The 20,103-nt window shown below is 37.6% G+C and overlaps 1 protein-coding gene across 1 annotated transcript; it reads right to left on the reverse strand.

Annotated features, from left to right (window-relative positions):
• Positions 1-1,246: 1,246 nt before the first annotated feature.
• Positions 1,247-19,850, reverse strand: LOC136854621 (protein unc-93 homolog A-like). The gene is given in 10 exon segments (XM_067131150.1): positions 1,247-1,652; positions 3,175-3,442; positions 3,809-3,962; positions 5,734-5,825; positions 5,828-5,967; positions 8,052-8,175; positions 8,774-9,017; positions 9,519-9,741; positions 11,329-11,402; positions 19,721-19,850. Coding segments are annotated over 9 exon segments (1,569 nt in total). The 5' UTR covers positions 11,387-11,402; positions 19,721-19,850; the 3' UTR covers positions 1,247-1,386.
• Between the last annotated feature and the right edge of the window lie 253 nt (positions 19,851-20,103).

Here is a 20,103-nt window from a genome sequence, read left to right on the forward strand (position 1 = left end):
GATAGTGAAGAGAATAGCGACAGAGTTTTAAAGTGTTTGCAAGAGGAGAGAGAGAGAAAGAGTGCCCCATATATATATATATATATATATATATATATAGTTTATATATATATATATATATATATATATATATATATATATATATATATATATATATATATATATATATATATATATATGTATATATATATATATATATATATATATATATATATATATATAATTTGCATAGGTATTTGGGACTGCTATGTTGCTTGATGGCAGAATCTGTGTGATAGATTGAGAGAACTTATATTCTCAGTGGAAGTCATGGTGAGAATAGTATAAAGGAAATGCTGCCCTAGCTCCTCTATATGGAAACTGAATGAGAATGAAAGAGAGATATGTAGAAGCTGTACAGATGCACTGAATAAGTGAAAGACAACAAAGTGTCGAGGTGTACAGAACCAGTAAATATATATATACATATATATATATATATATATATATATATATATATATATATATATATATATATATATATATATATATCAGATTCCAGTGTTCACTTTCCGGCATTATCGACGGGTCAAGCCCAAAGAAAACAACAGCTTCTTTTCATTCATTTTTATCGACAAACCAGTCTATATAAAAGATATGTATCACATTAGAGACAAAATCACCTCTCGCTCCAAACTACAGAAAAACAGTCAACAAATTAAGCAACAATACAACACTTTATAAATGAAAGGATTTCGGAAATAAACTTTGTACAAGAACATAACAGAAAAACTATTGAGTCACGAAAAAATTAACAAGTAAATAAATCTCTAATTCTACTGACTAAGCAATAATATAAAGATAAATATACATCACAAATGTCACGTGTGAAGGCTATAAAAAACCTCTGAAAGTTATATTCATATTTACAAATATACATCAAAAGGTACTATTTTACAATCGTATGGCGTCCATACCTGTTATTAATATTACTGAACACGCCAGTAATAGATCCTTAAAACTAACCGTTTGGTACATTTGATGTGTCACGTAAAGGTAATAAAAGCATTGTCAATATTATCATGTAAATTACCATTTTTAAAATAAAATGGGAAAATAATTGAAAGTACGGCACTGGTAATACAGTACATCCTATTTTCTTTTCATCAGTAATCTCCGAAAATCTATGCTAACTGAAAGTTACCTTCCCCTTACTACAGGCTCTGAAATGCTCCCTCTAATCAGGGTATTTTCCAAAGATTTTCCTAAACCTTCCATGTTTTGAGAGGCGAAGATCTATCACCTTTCCATGGATTTAACCCTAAACCATCTTCTTTCCTTCCTTTGCTTTCTACTGTCCTGTGAACCTGTTACAGAAAAGGCATAGCTTACTAGCCTTATCGGCCTTTAATGAGTGCGTCCCTTGAAAAGTTGATCAATTGTCGGCACTTTTTCATTTTCATTCCGTCTGAGAGTACCCCTCTTCTCTAGGATCTCGATGACGTAATAAAACGTCATTCCCGGGATGAGGAGGACGAAGAGGATGGTGATCTTTTCGTTGATGCAGAGAACGGTGCTGCAGACGTAGGCGATAAAGAAGCCTAGTGATTCCCACAGGCGGTAGTTGCTAAAACCTGCGGCTGACTCCCCAGGGAAGATGACGCCATATAGACCTTGAGGGAAATGAGTTTGGACATTAGTACAGGAGCCTTGATAAGTCTCCATTAAAACAGATCTATACAGCAAGAGGGAAAGGTACGCGGAAAAACAGAAATCTTGAAAAAAGAAAGTCAGTTACAGTAAAGCCAGCAGAGTTGTTCTATAAGTCTGTTTGTGGCATTCTTAAGCACGTCCAGTGTCTTCTCCTCTTTTTTATATTTTTGATAAAATTAATATATCTAATTCTCATGTTTTGGAAATTGGGAATTTTTTTTCATTAATTACAGCGTATTCCTATGTAGTCATGCTTTCAGCAAAACCGTTTATGTTTACTGTACCTCTGTTCTCAAGCTTTCACAGCTGTGTATCTTCTTACACTACTGTGGAATTCTCCACACCCTTTACTAGGAGCAAGTTAAATGAATGACAACCTTTGGACTAGCCATCTTTCAGGTCATCATCTCTGCAGCTTCAGCCTTTAGCTGGGAAGCTTGAATTCAGCCCACGTGGATTAATCTTTCTTTCCTTCTGCTTACAGTTCCAGGAATCACGTGACAGAGGCACCAGGCACACGCATGAGACTCCCCCCTCCTTACAGCCATACCCTAATAAGTTTTTTTGTATCACTGAGTGATCACCATAGAAAACCTGCCGGAGACTCCCTCAAGTCCCAGCTCACCTGAACGCTTCTTGTTCGTTACCTGCTTGCTTTTAACAAGACCCTGACCCCAAAATTCCTTAGCAAGATTTCTCGTTGATTACTAGTCATTATCCTCTTGAACATTGAAATATATTTTATGGCATTAGTCTTTAGAAAATCATCAGTATTTGAATAAGTCTGGCTACCTCTTTACTTAATTCTCTTTTAGTTAGACTTTCTGGCATCAAATTTGATATTGTAGTCGACAACAGTCGTTAAAGCAAATTTTCCCCGAAGGTTGCAAGACCCCTTAGCATAGATAGTTCTTTAGGAACCTCTGTCCAAGTGCCTTGCTGAGTTCATCTCCCTCTTTGGGGTGAGGTTGTATTGAAGGTTCCATTTTTTTTTATTTAAGAAAGCTGTAAACTAAAAATAACTCAAGTTATTCCCTGAAAGTATAGAAACAACAATATATTGTTCCAATAAGCTGAAGTTGGTGATGTCCGGTTGAAAGTAAGGGTACGGTACTGAATTATCTTTGGCTTTGTTACTGTGTGTACATTAGTGTCGTTACTAGGCTCCTGAAAATGCACAACAGTATACTGAGCTGTGGAGGGCAGGGATAAGGCAATTGCACTAGCCAAGTCCCCTCTGGGTTGTTGGTTTGACTGCGACTTACGGAACTTCAGATTCAGATTTATGATTACGGACCAGTCTCACCCCACCAGTCTGCTAGTTTTATGCTTGTTTATTCTTGTTGAGTTGATAATACAACACCCTCACTTCAGCAGCTGATCAGATTGGCTTTGCAAGAGTCATATACCTTCACCCTATCTACTAAATGGAGTATAAAGCCTCTCAAAGGTCTTGCTTAAATAAAAGAAAAGAAGACTTACTGTTGATCTGCGTCTGCCAGACTGCATCTGCAACACCCCAGAGACCAGCAATGACGAAGAACCAGACGATTTCATCGGGATGAGGCTTCCAGTACATGAGCGTGATCATGATGGCGAGGTTGATGAGGAAAGCCAGGGTGAATACAGGAACTCTTCCCCACTTCTTCACGACGTAACTGAAGCCGTAAGAACAAATCGCGTCGCACACTCCATAGCATATCATGATGTAGCCGACCATATGGACGCCGATGGCGCAGGATACGTAGGCCTATGGATCAAAAATAAATATCTTCATTCAAAAATATTCGTAGTAGCATGAGTCTTGAAATGGAGAAACAAATCAACAGTTATGTACAGTATATGTAAATATATTTAAAGATGAATCTGTACAGAAAGCTTTCGGGGGAAACTGTTCGATTCCCCTTTTCAGATTGACAAGGGGAATAGGACTGTTTCCCGAAAGCTTTCTGTACAGATTCATCTTTAAATATATGTACATATACATCTATGGATTTGTTTCTCCAATATCTTCATTGCATGCTTCATATATACTTGTGTTTTACAAACTATTTCCCCAGTAAAACGCCCGCCGTGGATATTCTGAGTTTATGCAAAGAACCTCTTAATTACTTACTGCAGTGAAATCAGTGCTCAAGAAGGCCTGCTCTATGCCGGACCAGATGGTGAGGGGGATGATGAGCAGTTGATAAGGGTGTCTCATGTGGTTGAAAGTGGCAACGAGAAGTTTCAAGGAGCTCTCGGATTCTTCGCTGCTGTCGCTTGTGAATCTGCGGATGGAAGAGACGCGAATTGATATAGACTGTGAGAAGCAAGAAATAATTTAGATTGGGGGAGGACTTGTATCATTTCATCGTTCGTGTGGTACATCGTAGTCACAGAAGTTAGACCTAATACGCATATGTATGTATGTATAATATATATATATATATATATATATATATATATATATATATATATATATATATATATATATATATATATATATATATATATATATATTAGTAGATGTTCAGCATTCTCAAGGCTGACGCTAACTAGCTATAATTAACCCAAAATTTGTTCATAATGAAGGCATTCTCGTCTTAAAAAAACACTATTCGAATCTATCTAAAGTTGTCATTTGTCGAAAATGGATTGGTTTTCACTAAATTCCTTAGCATTTTATCTAATTTACTGATGTACAGAACTATCTTTATTACGAATGATAACACTTTCAACAATGTAATTGCATAAAGTTGCCATTTCATATATATCAGATAAAGATAGAAGGTGAATTAGAAGCAAAAACTTATATTTCTTTGAAAATTATTTCAGAACACAATATTTTACCTTGTAATTTTTAAGATCTATACGTCGCTATCTTCATGTCAATAGTAGCTGGCAATGAACGCAGTGGTTCCAGTGGCGTTTTACTTCTTAACGACGTTTAAAAGTATCATGGGTGCCCTTTGAATAGATAAATATACCGTTTCAAAGTAAAGGCCCACCCTGAGAAATTACACAAATGCTATCAAATCGATATCCGCTTCTTTCTCCTCTCTTTCTCTCTCTCTCTCTCTCTCTCTCTCTCTCTCTCTCTCTCTCTCTCTCTATATAATATATATATATTCATATAACTCATGTATACGAGCATATATGTATATATATATATATATGTATATATATATATATATATATATATATATATATATATATATATGTGTATATGTATATGTATATGTATATGTATGTATATGGAGACCATGGGCAGATGGAAAGGCGCACGAACAATCAACAGCTTTTATTGTGGGAGACTTCGCAATAACAGCCTCAGCCCATCACGAGGACGAGCTTACGACTTTCGAGTCAATTTTCATTAAAGCACTCGTTCCCTCGTTAAATGCCCAGACGTCTTCCACACCTTCGTTTATTTTGTAATTTCTCTGCTGTTCTGCTTACTTCCCACCAGTTTCACCTTTTATGTCAGTCACTTTTTAGCCATGTACTGGGTGGGCTGGTTTCAAAATATTTGAGCCATGTACTGGGTGGGCTGGTTTCAAAATATTTTAGCCATATTACTGGGTGGGCTGGTTTTAAAATATTTTAAGAAATGTATTTTTGTCTTTATAATTTTACGTAGTGACGTTCCTTTTTCATTAAACAAAATTATATGGGTCATTGCAGCCTTGAAAATGCAATGGATTATTGCGAAATGCCGTCGGCCAGAATAAAAGCTGTTGATTGTTCGAGTGCTTTTCCATCTGCCCTTGGTCTCCGTATATTGGGCAATTTATTTCTGGTGCTAGAAATTCATTTCTCGCTATAATGTGGTTCGGACTCCACAATAAGCCGTAGGTCCCGTTGCTAAGTAACCAATTGGTTCTTAGCCACGTACAATAAGTCTAATCCTTCGGGCCAGCCCTAGGAGAGCTGTTAACCAGCTCAGTGGTCTGGTAAAACTAAGGTATACTTAACTTCTGCCTTCATCATCGTCATATATGTATATGCACATACACATTTGTGTATATATATGTGTGTGTATGTGTATTATATCCTCACCTGCTCAGCGGATCCAAGAAAATAGCGATCACCAGGGCGGAGGCCAAAGCGCAGGCGAGGTAGATGCCTGCCATGGTGTAGATCTGCCACAGGGGGGTCCCGTTTCCAAGGCATCGCTCGTGACATTGGTGTTCGCTTCAGGGGAAGTTTCGGCAATGCAGAAATAGAATCCACATTTCGAGATGGCTTCTTCGTCTATGGATTCGTTCTTAAACTCGACGCCGACCGAAAGGACTGAAGGGTTAAAGAACAGATAGTGAAATAAGTTGTTGTACTGTATCAATACGAAGTGAAAAAAAAAAGATAATTGGATAAAACATGAGTATTCAAGCTGATAATTAACCATGTTACTATCATAAGACCTGCCAATGACTATCAGTTTGAAAATAAATATATATATATATATATATATATATATATATATATATATATATATATATATATATATATGTGTGTGTGTGTGTGTGTGTGTGTGTGTAAGTGTGTGTGCGTTGTTATTTTCAACATTAAGCCATTTCCCATCACAGGGGATAGTCCCCGTGATAGACAAGGCAATGGTTAATGCCACATCCATACATTAAATGCTGAATTATGGATGAACTCGCCGTGAGGAAAATTTCCACAATCTCGGGTAATTCTTACACCTACACAGAAGGTTCATCAACGTCAAATCAAACCATCTGCACGCACACACACTCTGCGCTTTCCACCTCCATCTTGCACACGACATCTTCTCGGATCTTTGGGCCCTTACTTTCTAATACCACCATCTAATCAATCCTCCCTAGATCCTCTCCTCCTTCCTCCTCATACTTCCAAACTATATACTATAAGTATATACATACCACATCCTCCATTTTCTCCACATGACTGAACCATCCCAAGACATTCTGACGCATCCTTTCACCTGTGCTAACCTTTGTACCACTCTTGCACATGTCCACATTTCAGTTCTTGTTATTCCATGCTTACTAAAGAAATAAATCATCTTTCCAGCTTCCAACTTTTTCCTCATCCAAATTCAACACCCACACTTTAGTTCTGCTTTGGAAAGTTAGCTTAACACCGCCTTCAATAACCACAACCTTGGCTTCGACAGACACTTCACATTTCCTTCCATCACTGATCACAAAACTGTTGCCTTCCCAGATTCCGCTGCTATGTGACTGATCCCTTCCTTCAGCACAACAACATTAGAAATATTCATTCGCAAGTACCTATACGAATATATATACTGTATATATATATGTATATATATAAACTTGAAAATAATGCTTATAGTAACCTCCTCCCTCAGGAATTCCAAAATTCAACCACTAAAGCAATAGATCGATGATGCTTATCCATTACCAACAGAGGCATTAAAAGTAGAGGAGTCAGATACGTAACTGCGTATGCAGGGTATCGTTGTAGGCAGTTGCACCTCTAATTATATCTTTAACACCTTCCTCGCCCCACCATAAGTGTCTGGACGCATTTAATCCTCCTCCCCAGTGGGCCAGAGGTAATGTACACCTTATAAGCAGGAAGTACTGCGTATTTTAAGGTTATATACGCCTGTTTATAAGGGGGAGGAGGACGAAATGTGTCTACTCACTGAGGTGGGGCGGGGAGGGGGTGAAATCTTAGTTGGTGGTGCAATGGCACCCACTATGTTAACCATGTCTATGCTGTTGTTTACCTGGCTTATCTTTTATGCCATCTGTAGCTGATTGGACTAAGCATCGACCTGCTGCTTCTGTGGCTGACTGTTCGAATCCCCGGGGAAGGAAGTTCCCACCAGCATCGACCTGTTGCCTGAGAGGTCGACGGTTTGAATCCCAAAAGAAGGAAGTTATAATTACCATGTATATATATATATATATATATATATATATATATATATATATATATATATATATATATATATATATATATATATCATTCCCTTGTAGGAGGATTCTCCAAGGGCTCAGCAAGTCTTTTGGAATGTCATAAAAAGCCTTATGACATATTCCAGTCTGGAGTAAAGAAAACGGGAACCATGAAGAGAATTCCATAGGCTACTAGCGGATGCAATAAAAAGAAAGGGAATGAAAGAAGTGAATGGCCAGACGCAAAAGGATATGATGTACGAACCCTTTAAAGGGGAGAAGATTACAGAAAGCGGGGAAAATCAACAGTAGGAAGAGAATTCCAAAGCTGAATTCAAGTTCGCTTGCCTAGTAACGAAACGAGGTTCAACTTCTTAAAATACGAAGACTGAAGAAATTTGAAAAGCAGAGTGGGGGAGCGAATCCAAAGCTCATCAATTCAACTAAACTAGAATATCAGCTTACCTAAAGACGAGATGAGGTTTCCCACGATTTGGGTCGACTGGAAGACCAAGAAAAAGATCCCGAAGAATCGACTGTAGACAACGTAGCTCTTTTCCCCGTGGATTTCGCCGTACAGGTCGCTCACCTATGTGGAGAGGTGGAGATCTCTTACCTTGTGCGGATTTGAACTTAATTACAACTGACTCAAAGATTCCATATTCATAGTACTTGAAAATACATATCATAAAATATTTAAACGGCTCTGGATATTCCCTGTGAGGCTTCCTATTAGCTTTTATACAAGGTTATGTGAAGAGGAAGGATTTCCTTTATCCCAACAGTGGTTTGCTTTTTAGTCCGAGTGCTTAGACTATGTCTGTAATTTTCATATACCCAACCGTCCATCCCAACAAGGCTAATAAGGGTTTATCAGCCAATATCATATTTGGCCCTTTTTCGTAAGGTCTGTTTTAACATGAAAGTTCTATTGCTGCGCCTAAAGAATTTGTCTGTGCTTCTCACTTTGCGGAGCTGTAGCTTCCAAATTCTATTATTTGCTTTCTTTTTTTTATGCTTATGGCCATTCTGTCCGTGATAAACTTGTTGATAATTCAAGTGGCCTTACAAATGTAATCATATCTTGTATAATAATAATAACAATTTCCTGGAACTTGAACAGATGAGCATAAACATACCTGAAACTTAGACATGAATTCCTAGGACGTATGAGAACATAAGCCTACCTTCGACAGATAAGTGCATTTAGCTGACCAAAGCGGCGCCGCAGCTACTCCTAAGACGATGGCTGTGGGCAGAAGCGTGTAGATGGTAGGATAAAACTGGGCCATCATGTACACCGAGTACATCAGCATGGATATGATCAAAGCCTTCTTTTCCTGCAAAACTTTCAGAACCCAAGACGGCGTGAAACAGCTGGAGATGATGAATGCAATGTACAGCGCTGTCAGAGCGGCTGTGCCACTTGCCCTGTTGGAAGGAAAATAGCGACAATGTAGATATATGTTTTTGTTGATGCTGGGCAAGGAATGTTGGTCTAACTGGGGATTTCATTAGTATTAAGTGCTAAGTCTTTATGTATTAAAATTTTTCTTATTGTTAGGCAAGGCATCCAGATCCAATAGATTTATGTTGTTTTTATGCCACAAATATATGTGTACTGATATTGGGCTGGGGAGCTAGATACATTAGTGTTTTAAATTGATAATAACCAAGTAAAGTAGGCGTATTGGGTTCTAGACTGATATCAGGCAATAAATCTATATAAGACATTTACACTGATATCAGTCAAGAATTCTGTATATACCGAGGATTCACACTGAAATCAGGCAAGAACAAGCGCTTCCAATTTTTACGACTACAAGGCATAATCTGAAATAAGCTGATGACCGACTGATAAGTGTATTCTTTGATAAACTAGGATTAACAATGTTTAAACAGCTAACAACTGAACGTTCCAGCAAAACCCACTTGTTAAGAGAAGACTGGAGGTTGGTCATTCCGTTGTAGCTGGTGAAGAGGAAGAAAAAAGCGAAGGAGATGATGAGGATGTTCCTCATGATTCTTCTTCCCTCATTCTTCTCATCGTCCGTTAGGACTTTCGTCGCGAGGACCTCCTCTGGTGGGGATCCCTCGGTGTGGCTTTTGTCCTTGGGCTGCTTCGGTTCCTTCGGCTGGATTTTCTCGATTCCAACTGGAATATTCAACAGGAGTAATCAATGAATGGATTGTATTACTGGAATCATTAGTAATCTTTCATTCCAACTGGAATGATTGACGAGTAAATTGCATTAGATGTTTCATAACGATTTCTCGGTTCCAAATTAAAATTTCGACAATAATGTGAACTGAAGTTGTTATTAGTATTTCTCCATCCCAAGTGAATGTAAGAGAATATCGTGACTATTTTCTGGATTCCAAATGGAGTTATTCACATCAAATGCATCGCTAATCGTCGTAGCTCATTGGTTTAAATGCTCACCTCAAAGTGAGGCGATCAGTTCAATTCCTGATCGATGCGGATGATTTGAACACGTTCATTTAAAACCCATTGTGACTGCTGAAGTAAATCGTGAAATATGTACATGGTGGTTAGACGACTATGAAGGCCTCAACCACTGTCAAAAACGAGCATAAGGGTAGCTGTCTCATCCCAAAAACTAACTGAAAACCAGAAGGATATCACCCTGGAAACACCCCGCTAAGGGGAAGTAGGTGTATGGTGGTAAAAATGAATTTGAGGTATTAATACCGTCAAAGTGAGAGAAGAGAATGGATGAAAGCAAACAGAAAGCAGGGAAAGAGTGAGACTGACAAGTTTGTTGCTGTTTTAAACATATATAGGTCTAACTTTTGAGACTGAAAATTCCTTTTATTTTCGATGCAGAGAACGATGTCATTAGATAGCATTATGTGTTTACCTACCTAGCTCTGACCCAAAGGATGTGAAGAAATTGAAAGGAGGGAGGCAACAGAGAAGATAAAAGAATCAGAGAAATGGAAGCAAGAGGAGAATTATAGGTTAGCATTATTGATATATAATTAGTCAGTTAGGGCATAACAGTTTCAATTCATATCGGACTTTGAATTTACCATAGAATGCTTTGAGTGCAAACAAGTGAATATGTGTGTGTGTGTGTCTCTCTCTCCCTTTTGAAGTGTAGTTCATTTATTTCAGTTTCTTCACCACTAGTCCTTTTCTTGCCAACCCTGAAACAGGCTGCATCCAAAGGTATCCTTCACTTTTTTAGAAATGATAATTAAAAACGACTCATAGATCGTCTTGCTGATCACTAAGTCTTCTTAACCATTTTCATAAAAAAAGATTCAGTTATCCTGGTAATCATTCTGACTTGTAGTTTCTAGTTGCATGACCCTCATCATCATAAAAAAAAAACAAGTAAAAATTGCGCCGAAGTTTCTTCGGTGCAATCGAGTTTTCTGTACAGCATTATACGCTGCACAGAAAACTCAACAACGGCACATGAAACTTCAGCCACGGCCCGGTGGTGGCCTGTGTTGTTAGCACCTATTATAGCGGTGCGTGCTAGACGCACAATCATGGCTAACTTTAACCTTTAAAAAACAAAAACTACAGAGGCTAGAGGGCTGCAATTTGGTATGTTTGATGATCGGAGGGGGGATGATCAACATACCAATTTGCAGCCCTCTAGCCTCAGTAGTTTTTAAGATCTGAGGGCGGACAGAAAAAGTGCGGACGGACAGACAAATAGCAGCCATCAAAGAAAACTAAAAAAGCTGAACGAGTAAGGATACGTACCAATGTCGTCTCCATGACTGTCATAGGAAACGTTCGTGACTCCGGCCAGGTCCTTCATTTTGGTGGAGTCAGTCCTGCAACGAAGAAAACGGTGCGATGAGATTAAAAAAAAAGGATATAAACGATTGTTGAAAACAATGAATCGTTGCCATTGACAGTAAAATTAAGTAAAATGTCATTGATAATAAAACTGGGTAAAATGGTAATCCTTTACAGTTAAAATGAAAGCTTTGTAGCAAAGTGCTGATGAATTATATATAAAAAAAGATATTTTGCTTTACCTGGACATTGGCTGAATAACACGCCTATAAGTATTTGAAATTCATTAAATGACTGACTTCATGTTAGTACAAGGCATTACAATAACTGTAAGCATTAATATTACTTTAAAAATTATTTCTTTTTATAATGTGCACATATTCATATGAAACAAGTCAAAAAGGCCAGTAGCTTGCTATGTAACCCTACCCGCTAATAAGCTTAATGTAACAGAAATACACAAACGAATGAATATCATGTTAAACATAAGTAAAACTTTTCAACAGCTCAGGTACAAAGATAGTAGAGGCTTTATTCTCCCATCTTATGAAATGGATCAACTTCAGCATACCGTTGTGCCCTTAAGGTTATGGCAGTGACATACTTATAACTAAAGTAATACATGTAGTTTCTCTTCGCAAGTGTGAGCCGACCACCTTCACCTGAATATGGATACCCCACGGTCCAGACCGTGGGATACCCCTGGATAGAAGCAGATACCCTTTTAGCCGGTTTCCAATATCTTAACATTTTTCATGATACATTCAACTAAGTGGATATTTCATCAATTGTCTGTGAAGTGCCCAGATTTGTAAAGAACGGAATAAAAAGAAGGCTAACTTAATAATCTTTCAAAGAAAAGTATGCCACTGTGTCAAAAAGGAGAAATTCTAAACCAGATGGTGAACACCGTAGCGCAGATAAATGAATGAAGCAACCGATACGAGTTGGTTAGACATTTGTTCAGTTCACAATGATACGCTATTATTTAAGCATGTCTCGCCATGAGCTGTCTTAGGTAATTTGGTAGATATGATCTTGGATTCGAAGCAAGGCGTCTAGTATGTGTGTGTGTGTGTAGGTGTGTTTGTGTATTTAAAGGTCAGTGTCCATTCCAGAGTAAGCGCTTTATCAGTCATTCAAGGACATTGGCTTCCCGAGGAAACTTGATTATCTGCTGCAAACTTCGGGCTCCACGATGCTAAATAAATGACAGAAAACGGTCTTTTTAAATGACAGAAAACGGGATCGTTTTCTGACAAACGAGCGTGATTAATTCTTCTGCTAAAATAATTCGCAAATGGGAGCAAAATAACGACTAAAGGTTTAGAGAACCCAGAAAACATGCTCATGTGGCACCGCCTTCAGCTGGATAAAGACGGTTCAGCGTATTATTGCAATTACAGACCTCCTGTTATTTTCATTTTTCCTCAATGACACCGACTTCGAGCACGTTTAGACCTCTCAGTGAATTTTCTTGGACCCGCTTTTATGAGTCCTTATTGTTACCTCACGTCCTAACCATTGTTTACGTAGTGTGGTATGTTGATAGGTGTATATTGTTTGTAAACACATACTTACACTCGCACACATACACATCCTCATGTTATATATATATACATATATAATTATATATATGCGTATATAATATACACATAACACACACGTATATATATATGTATATATATATATATATATATATATATATATATATATATATATATATATATATATATATATATATACGTGCGTGTGTCCTGGCACATTAATTTGCATATCATTTAGAAATTGAAAATTCCTGGATAGCTCACATATGAATAATTTTGGGGTTATAATCATTTATCCATTTACATTCTGAAAGCAAAAAATCCCCCATTTCTGATCGTAGTATTCATATGCTTTAGTTGAAGGAAGGACGCATTGCTAACTTTTCTCTCCTTCAAAATCTTTTTGTTGTGGCAATATTTAGCCGCAGATTATCTGTTTACTTATTTCATAATCATGATCATCATCCTTGTCCAGTTTTGGCAGCTTCCCGTTGGCCCTTTCGGTCCGTGGGGCTGGTGAAGGTTACTTGTCAGTTACAGTTTATAACTAACAGAAGTAGATTGAGTTTCCGTGTCATGACCGATCTTCAATAAAAAAAAAAAATTCTAGTTTTTCCTTAAATGTCATTTGGTTTTCACACCTTTCTGGTATTTCGGGGCGAATTATTGAATAGTCTGGGTGCCGTGTACTCAAAAGACCCTTTTCCAACGATTGTTTGGTGTCTAGGCGCCATCCCATCAGTTTTTCTTAATCTTGGTATATTTATAACATTCATGCGTACAGCTCGCTTCCTTTATTTTTTAATCTATATTCTATGTCATTACAATTCCTTTATCCCGTTGCTAAACCAATTTCTTAAAAATAAATATTTTCGGGCCATGTCAGCTTTTCTAAACTAAGATATAATCTCATGAGTTCTCAGTTAGTGGTATTATACCTGTCTGATTACTTTGCCATATGCTCTTGTATTTTAGTCATTGTGTCTCTCACTGATAGAGTGTTTAGATGGCAGTATTTTAATCTATAGTTCTTGGTCATTCTTTTTTGTATTTTTAACATGAGCTGTGCTCTTTGGGTGGATCTTGTCAGTGTGTACACTGTGTCTCATTTGAATCTTTCTCACGTTTGGTTATACAAGTTCTTCTGTACATTTTTCCAAATTTCTGGCATTTAAAGCATTTTGTTATACAATATCTGCCAGACATTGCAACCCCTTATAAGTAAGTGTAGTTTATCATCACGTATTCCTATATTCTGTTATATCTTTGGTGGATATTTTATGAAGAAATGTCTCGTTCCCCTGGTTTTAGGGTTCAGCGTTGGCACTTTCTGAAGTCATATCATCTTTTACCAGATATTTCAGTCATGGGTCCTTATCTTTTATATATTCTATTATTTACGTTTCTTCCTCTGGGACTTTTACTGCCATGATCGTTGGAGTGGTATTTACCTCTTCGTCCTCTATAATATTTTTTCTTCATATTTGTTCCATGGTCTTATTTTTTGCAGCTTTTATCTGTTCTGTTGGAAAGCAGGAGTAAGTGTCTATCATTTGCCTGATTTGTACAGAATGCTCTCTGTTCAACTAGCAGTTTGCGCTCCAGGATCTGTTAATTTTAGTAGTAGTATTCTTCATCTTTTGTTTTCCTTCACAGTTTGTTTACTCTGAGTTTGGAATCATATTTCCCATTTGTTTGCTCACGGCTTCCGCTTTTTCCTTCACCTCAATGATCTTTTCAATCATTGTTATTTATCCATCACTCTGCAGAGGGGCAGACCCATTCCCCCTCATTCATTACATCTAAAGATGATGTTTTCCTTCACGTTTAGGCCTATAGTTTCTCGCTTACATAACATTGCTGCTGTTCTATTTCAGTGCGTGTGGTACCAGTGGTCATGAACTTCACATCCCAACCAACATCCATTTTCTAATGTGCCACAAGCATAGCAAGACATTGTACTCATGGGCATTGTATTCTTAGACCTAATCATCATTATATTCAGTCGCCATTATTGTTGCCCTTCCCATATCATTTTCAGTTTGATTTTTATTTTTGTTTTTATTACTGTGAGTTTCCTCCTCCTTTTTCCTGTTTCAGTTACCAAAAATAAGGTCTGTTTTGCATTTAATGTTACTTTATCATTTTCACAATTGGACACTCTGAGATGTGACTGACTCTCGCCGCCTCCACGCGAATGTATCCACTATGTGAATGCCAGTAACGAATTAATAATATTAGTAATTATCCAAGAGAAACAATTAAAAAAATTTTGGCCCATGTCGAAACTAGTCATACTCTAGCAACATCACTTCTCCTCCATTGCATAATAAAAAAAAAACTAAGATTGTGATCATGAACTCAACTAACATTTTTTTTTTTTAAGCTAGTCCATAGGTTAAGCAACGAGCAACGTACGACATTAAAAGCCTTTTGTCATTGAATTCCGTGTTCTTTCCAAAGATTTTTCTTTTTAAAAAAAGCTTCAGAAGAATTTTTCGCCCCAGCTATGTAAAAGAGGAAGGTGTGTACGTGTGTGTATGGAGTTTTTCTTGGAAGTTGCATATGGTATTACCACCAGTTTTGCCTTTCGCTTATTCAGCTGTGACGTTTGTTTCTTACCGCGAATACATGCTCTTGTTAATGTTAAGTCCCACGTACATCCTGCAGTAAGCCGGGAGTGGCATGGGAAATTGGGAATACCAAAATATAAAAAACACGCGAGGCAATTCTAGTCGCAAAAGTTTGAAATGCGCATTTCTCAGCATCTGAGGAAACAAGTACGTCACGTAATAGGAAGCTTTAAAGAAAAAAAAAAAAAAAGAGTCATAATATTACGTAACTGAGACATACCAACACTCTGTGACTCATATCTGAATTTTCCTTCGGTCACAGAACAAACAATCGCTCAAAAATATGTTTGTGTGGCTTATTTTATCCAACTAAGCTTGCCAAGGTATCAGTGATCTTGTAGTTACCAAATTTTTAATTCGGCTTAAATTATAGACATTTTTTCCATCGGTCAGGGGAAATCCGTCCACGCTTAATCTGGACTACCTTCACCGTTATGGCCTCTTCACCACAAAAAAAAAAAAAAAAAGATTTGAAAAAAGACTTGTTTCTACTTGTTTTACCAAGATAACCTCCACGATAAAAACTTCTACAACACGTCTGATTATACATTTCCTACCAGACCACCTTTTCAAGGTACACGAAGTAACAAACTTATTTTCTTCCGTATTCAAGATTGAAGAAGATCATTTTTTTATATATATATACTAAAGAGAGTAACCTGACAAGGACTCTCTCTCTCTCTCTCTTTCTCTTTCTAGTTGATTTAAAATGACTCAGCGCCAAAGTCAGAAGGTAGGCTAGTCAGAAGAAGAAGAACATAGAATTTAGGCCAAAGGCCAAGAGCTGGGACCTATGAGGTCATTTAGCGCTGAAAGGGAAATTGACAGCAAAAGGTTTGAAAGTTTAGAATTATAGACCAATGTCATTACTAGAAGCACCTGGTAAAATATTGGAAAAAATAATTAACAACAGATTAGTGTTGTTCCTAGAAAGTAATCAGTTACACAATAAAAATCACTATGGATTTAGAAAGGGAAGAGGAACCCAAATTGCAATAGCAACAATATATGAAAGCATCGCACTATCACAAAAAAGAAAGTACCTACGCAACCTAGTATGTAGAGATATGACCAAGGTATTTGACAAAGTATGAATACAAGGACTTCAGTACAAAACATTACATCTCAACCATCCAGGCATTTTTGAGAAAATACTATGCAACTTCATTAAAGATCGAACAGCAGCAATTAAGTCACAAAATCACGTAGGAAATCCATTCCCGTTACTAAGTGGAGTCCCACAAGGGTCGTACTAAGCCCAACATTATTCATTTTATATACATCAGATGTGACTTCACCACCAGAGTACTGTACTGATGTCTGCTTTGCAGATGACATAACTCAAATAGTTATACACCCAGAAAAACGTACAAGAAGAAGAGACCCAACCTTGAAAAGACAAGTAGCACGAAAAACTATGGACCAGATTGGAAGAATAAACCAATTTGAAAAGAAGTGGAGGATAAAAACAAATAAATCTAAATTCCAACTAGTATCAGTGTCTGCATACGAACCTGCACAAATAATGTTAGATCAGCAACCAGTGAATTTTACTAAAAGCACAAGAATGCTAAGAATTCAATTTGGACAAAGAGAAATTTCAAGACATGTAAGAGAAAGGCTAAGGATAGCAAGAACACAAAATACAAAGCTAAAAAGGTTTAGGAATATGAACACAAATATTAGAATCCATTTCTATAAAAGTCTAATAAGACGCATAATGGAATATCCACCAATACCAACGTGTTTAGCATCGACTTCCTAGGGCATTACAAAAATTCCAAAATAAGATACTAAGGTCCGCAGTGAGAAACAAACAATCAAGAAGATGATGATCTGAATATAGAACAGATACACAAAAAATACAAAGTAGGACCAATTAATCAGAGAATGCATAGACTGGCAACCAAAATATGGAGTAAACTAGGCCAATACAATGGAGAATTAACGGAGGAAACGGGAGCACAAGAGAGTAACGCCCAAGCAACACAGACCACAGATGGTGGAGAAGAGTGTCTTCGCATAGGCTATTCATCGTGATGAACCTCAACAATTATCCTCATCGTGATGAACCTCAACAATTATCCTCATCGTGATGAACCTCAACAATTATCCTCATCGTGATGAACCTCAGAAATGTCTTGTGAAAAACATAAATTATAGAATTTCCTATGTAAATATATTGCAAAATCATTATTATAACAGTTAATATTAAGGTCAAAATAAGAAAAATTGCAACTTTATCAGAATAGAATTATACTATTAAGAAATAAAATGTAAAATACATAATCTGTACAATTCACTATGTCAAAACAGTGCAAAATCATTTTTGTAATAAGTTAATATTAAGGCCACAGTAAGAAAAATTGTCTTCTTCGTTTTAATCTTCTTCGTTTTAACGTGCTTTTTTCCCATTTTTATATGGGGTAAGCATGATGCCTTCTTTGTCAAGGACTTTGATTTGGCGGTGGGGTAGGTCGTAGCCTCGATCGGCTGCCCTGCCTGACATCGCTTAGACCCCGGTAACGAATGTGTACATGTATTGTACCAAATCCCCAGCCCCCTTTCTCCCAGCAGCAAAGCACTATTTATGGTGACTAGCACTCGCTAGGCCCGAGTTCGAGTCTCCGGCTGTCTAATGAAGAATTAGAGGAATTTATTTCTGGTGATAGAAATTCATTTCTCGCTATAATGTGGTTCGGATTCCACAATAAGCTGTAGGTCTCGTTGCTAAGTAACCAGTTGGTTCTTAGCCACGTAAAATAAGTCTCATCCTTCGGGCCAGCCCTAGGAGAGCTGTTAATCAGCTCAGTGGTCTGGTAAAACTAAGGTATACTTTCTTCTGCTGACAACAGAAATTTACATTCAGAATAGATGTTTCCAGATATTTATTTTTTAGTGTGCGCTTATTAGCTCTCAATGTTATGGATATTTCCAGCACTGGGTACGTAAAGGCCGTTAGCACTGGCAAGTCATTGCTTTTATCAAGCAAGCAGCTGGTAATGAACGAAAATAAAAACAATTGCGAACTAATACAGACTAATAAGCAAATGTATAAAAAGTACAGGGACAAGGGATCTTAATTCAATCCCCCTTAAGCAAAGGAACTCGAACTGAAGGAATTAGAAAACATGGGTCATAGGCTAGGGCACGACACATTTTTAAGAACATTGGCTACATGTCACTTTCCCCGGATTAAGCAGAGAGATGTGGCACCTGAGATGAGCAGACTGCTACAAAAAGAAGCACAGATCCTCAAATCAGTTAGAGTGTACTTTTTTCTTTAAGAGAGAGGACCTTTGCAAGCCCTGACCAGAAATTAAAGGGGAGAATAAGAAGGAAGGACAGAGATCTGGAACTAAACTCAGGAGGAAAGACCAGCCCCACCTCTTGAAAAATGGAAAGATTGTAGGAACAGAAAAATGGAAGCAAAAATAAAAGCCCATTGCTTGTAAACTGCTGTATCAATCAATTCCTAGCAATTCCACGGAATGGCAACGGAGGGAAGACTATCTCCACCCAGTTCCTGCATGAAAACAGCCAAGCAACAGTAACGGTACTGGGTCTCACTTGTTCTCCTTCATCGGACCTAGCTATATTTAGGCATTAGGTCGCTTGTCCCGTCATGGAAATAATAAACAACTTTCTGCAACAAAACTTAGAAATGTTACGTTTAAGAGCACAATCGAAACATCTGTATTTATAGGCTTTAATTCCCATTTGCGCTGCAGGACGATGTCTTTAGGAAAAAGCAACGCAAGAGTTTACAGATATTGCCATCTGTGAACGTTATAGAAAATTTCATGAACTTCTTTAGTGATACAAAAAAGAAAAATTACAAATGCCACCAGAGAAGGATTAAATCAGGGCAACTGGCATAACGAAAACCACATAGTACTGTAAATTCTCACAACAGGAAAAGGAGTGGCCACCATCCCATTAATGGGGGACCAATTAAATCTACTGCATGCAATGTGCATCGTGGCCTTCTGGCGTCTTGCAAACCTCTTTCAAGTTTGCAAACAGGTTGCGGCTGGAATTAATCGACCTTCCTAGAGCGTGATGCCTGTTCCCTACGTCATTTCACTGTTGTGTTTTTTTTCTGCAGAAACAAAAATTTCCAATTGATGAGCTAAATATTTTCACAGGAAAAACAATCATAATCATACTAACTATAACGTTGTCTTCTTCAGGTCCTGTGGCAACAGATAATCTTGTTTATAAATATATCCTTGGGAGCTACAACTGCTGTGTGCGACTGGCCGTGCAGCTCGGACGAAAATCAGTGCTCAACTGGATTCCTACAGGGCTGTTGTCTCCTATTAGTTGATTTTCTGAGGTAAGATGCTAGTTGCCAGATTTACCAGACGTTCCAATCCCTTGCTCAGCGTTTACTTTCGTTTTCTATACGAACTCGCCGATGTACCGGGGAATTCCCCCAGAAGATTTTCCTAAAGCTGATTGTCGGCTGAGTTTCACACTTATTGTTTATGGAAAAAACTTCAAAGCGAGGAAAAGTCTGGCCTGGAATTACGCAAGCAAGGTCGTGGATTGAA

The sequence above is a fragment of the Macrobrachium rosenbergii genome, chromosome 29, assembly GCF_040412425.1.
Source record: "Macrobrachium rosenbergii isolate ZJJX-2024 chromosome 29, ASM4041242v1, whole genome shotgun sequence".
Taxonomy (NCBI): Eukaryota; Metazoa; Arthropoda; class Malacostraca; order Decapoda; family Palaemonidae; genus Macrobrachium; species Macrobrachium rosenbergii.